The following is a 2349-nucleotide window of genomic DNA, read 5'->3' on the forward strand; positions in this document are numbered from 1 at the left end:
TGAGAGGAGCAAAAACAGGAGACACCAAGACCCTCTCAGGCCTTCAGCTGCCTGTGGCAGGGAAAGCAGGAGCAGGCCCAGGCCAGCAGGGTGCAATGCTGCCCACGGGCTGGGCAATCTCAAGCTGCTGCAGGAAGCCCTGCTGGACTGTGAAGCCACTGCTTCTCTCCTAACCTCTCTGGCATCCATGACAGTGCCCACTCCGACTGTCAAAGCCATTGTGGGGACTTTGGAGAGGTCACCATCAAAGAACCTGGCGTTAGCCAGTATAGTGTCCATAGCCAAGGTCTTCACTCGTGTCCTGGATACCAGACTCGATCCAGGCTCGTTGAAGGCAATGTGACCATCCGGGCCAATACCTGTGGCAGAGAGAGGTGGAGAGGTAGGACAGTGGCTGCAGTGGTACTGCAGGAGGCAGAGCCAGCAGCACTCCTGTGAGGAGGACATTCCAGGAACAGATACAGATCTGAGAAGAACACTTGAAATTCTTCTGCTCTGGTAGGAATGATTGCAAAAGCCTCTGAAGCCAACAGAGACCCCTCCCTGCTTGTGCTGGGGCAGCAGGAAGATGGCAGAATCTCAGGGCAAACTGATGGGAAAAGCTGGCATTGAGCTCCTGTTGGCTCAGGCCCCCCTGACTACTGCAAGCAGGTTCCTGTTGGCACTGGCACTTGTGAAACATTTTGTATTGGGTACAACCCCAGCCCTGCCCATGGCTCCTGCTCGTCGTTTCCTGAACAACTCACTTTCCAGACTGAAACAATTAAACCTGGGGGAGCAGTGCACTGGAAGGTAGGGCTGCCAGCACACAGGCACCCAGGGCCATAGTGGATGGGGTGGATTCCAGTGCAGACCTACTGAACTGCACTGAAAATCAGGAACTCTCCTGCTAACACAGCTGGTGGGGGGAAGGCAGTGCTCCCTGCCAGCCCCCCAAGACTGCCACGCCTCGGGGTGTTCACCTCCAACAAAGAGTTCAATCCCTCCAGCTGCTTTGATTTTTTCCTCAAATGCATCACACTCTGCCTGTAGATCAGGTGCGTTGCCATCCAAGATGTGAACGTTTTCTGCCGAGATGTCAATATGCTTAAAGAAGTTATTCCACATGAAGGAATGGTAACTTTCTGGGTGATCCCTTGGGAGACCTGGTAAGAGAGCACGTACAGACTGAGTATCACACATAACACACCTCACCCCTGTCATTTGTGATGCCCTCAGCTTTCATGAGTTTTTATGTCCCTAAAAAGCAAAACTCAATCAATCACACGGGCTCTTGTAGGGCAACATGCTCATACTTATGGGTTACATATCCCAGAAAAGCAAACATTCCTACCAGTTTGTATTAGTAAAGGCAGTTAAAAACTGCAGAAGCCTGGGAAAAAAACTCACTGCATTACTTTTTTTCCTCTCAAATGCTTCTTGATTAGAGTTGTCCACAGAAGAACTTCTTGACCAGAGTAAAATTAGAACTAGCAAATATTTAGCCTGTATTTTTTTCACCTTTGGAGCTTTAGGGTTGCCCACAAATCCTTCTTCTGAAGAGACTATTTCATCACAGCTTCATAAATCAGGCAGTCCTCTGCTATCTTTACAGGAATGCATGTTGGTTGTAGAAGGGTATCATCACATGAGTCTTGTAAGAGCCCTGGAGCTGAAGTGACCTTCCCAACCCCAGAGCAAAGGTGGTGGTGAACACCACATACTAGCTCAGCAGTGATAAGATGGGTGCTCACCTGGCCAAAGCCCAAGCCCAGGTAAAATGCAGCAGTGTGTAGTGTGGGTAATGCTGAGCAAGGCTGAGACCCTTTCATACTTCTTCCATAGGTTTTCACGTTGTCACAGAGTCACAGAATTGCTGGAGTGGGAAGGGACCCCCCGAGATCATCTAGTCCAGCCCTCCCACTGCAGCAGGATCACTCAGAGCACTTCCCACAGGACTGTAACCAGATGGGGTTTGAATATCTCCAAGAGCAGGAGACTCCAGAACCCCCTGGACAGCCTGTCCCAGGGCTCCATCACCCTCACCGTAAAGAAGTTTTTCCTCATATTTAAATGGAACTTCCCATGTTCTAACTTGTACCTGTTGCCCCTCGTTCCTGTTAAACTCCCTTGGCGAGCGCGGATTTTATCCTCCTTACCTGAAATGGTTTCCAGGAGGGATTTCTGCACCCACCGGGCCCAGGGCTGCCCCGCACAGCGGGGGGGAGCACAGGGCACAGACCCCGCCGGGCACTCACCCACGTACTCGTCCATGTTGAAGGTTTTCACGTACTGGAAGGACAGGTCCCCGTTCCGGCAGTACTCCGCCAGCTTGCGGTAGCAGCCCAGGGGGGTGCTGCCTGCGGGGAG

General features: G+C 51.7%; 2 protein-coding genes across 2 annotated transcripts in view; one reads left to right on the forward strand and one right to left on the reverse strand.

Moving 5' to 3' along the window:
* LOC104391879 (glucosamine-6-phosphate isomerase 1) overlaps window positions 1–2343 on the reverse strand; it is a 3835-nt gene extending 1492 nt beyond the window's left edge. Inside the window, exons 1-3 of the mRNA XM_010001226.1 lie at window positions 2238–2343; window positions 963–1145; window positions 175–359 (exon numbers count right to left, since the gene is read on the reverse strand). Of these exons, the coding sequence (XP_009999528.1) occupies window positions 175–359; window positions 963–1145; window positions 2238–2253 (384 nt within the window). The 5' untranslated portion in view covers window positions 2254–2343. The remainder of the gene's footprint in view (window positions 1–174; window positions 360–962; window positions 1146–2237) is intronic.
* The window catches only part of NDFIP1 (Nedd4 family interacting protein 1), a 31816-nt gene continuing 31718 nt past the window's right edge, over window positions 2252–2349 (forward strand). Inside the window, exon 1 of the mRNA XM_010001243.1 lies at window positions 2252–2316. Coding sequence (XP_009999545.1) covers window positions 2252–2316 — 65 coding nt within the window. The remainder of the gene's footprint in view (window positions 2317–2349) is intronic.

The sequence above is a fragment of the Chaetura pelagica genome, unplaced genomic scaffold, assembly GCF_000747805.2.
Source record: "Chaetura pelagica isolate M959 unplaced genomic scaffold, ChaPel_1.0 scaffold177, whole genome shotgun sequence".
Lineage (NCBI taxonomy): Eukaryota > Metazoa > Chordata > Aves > Apodiformes > Apodidae > Chaetura > Chaetura pelagica.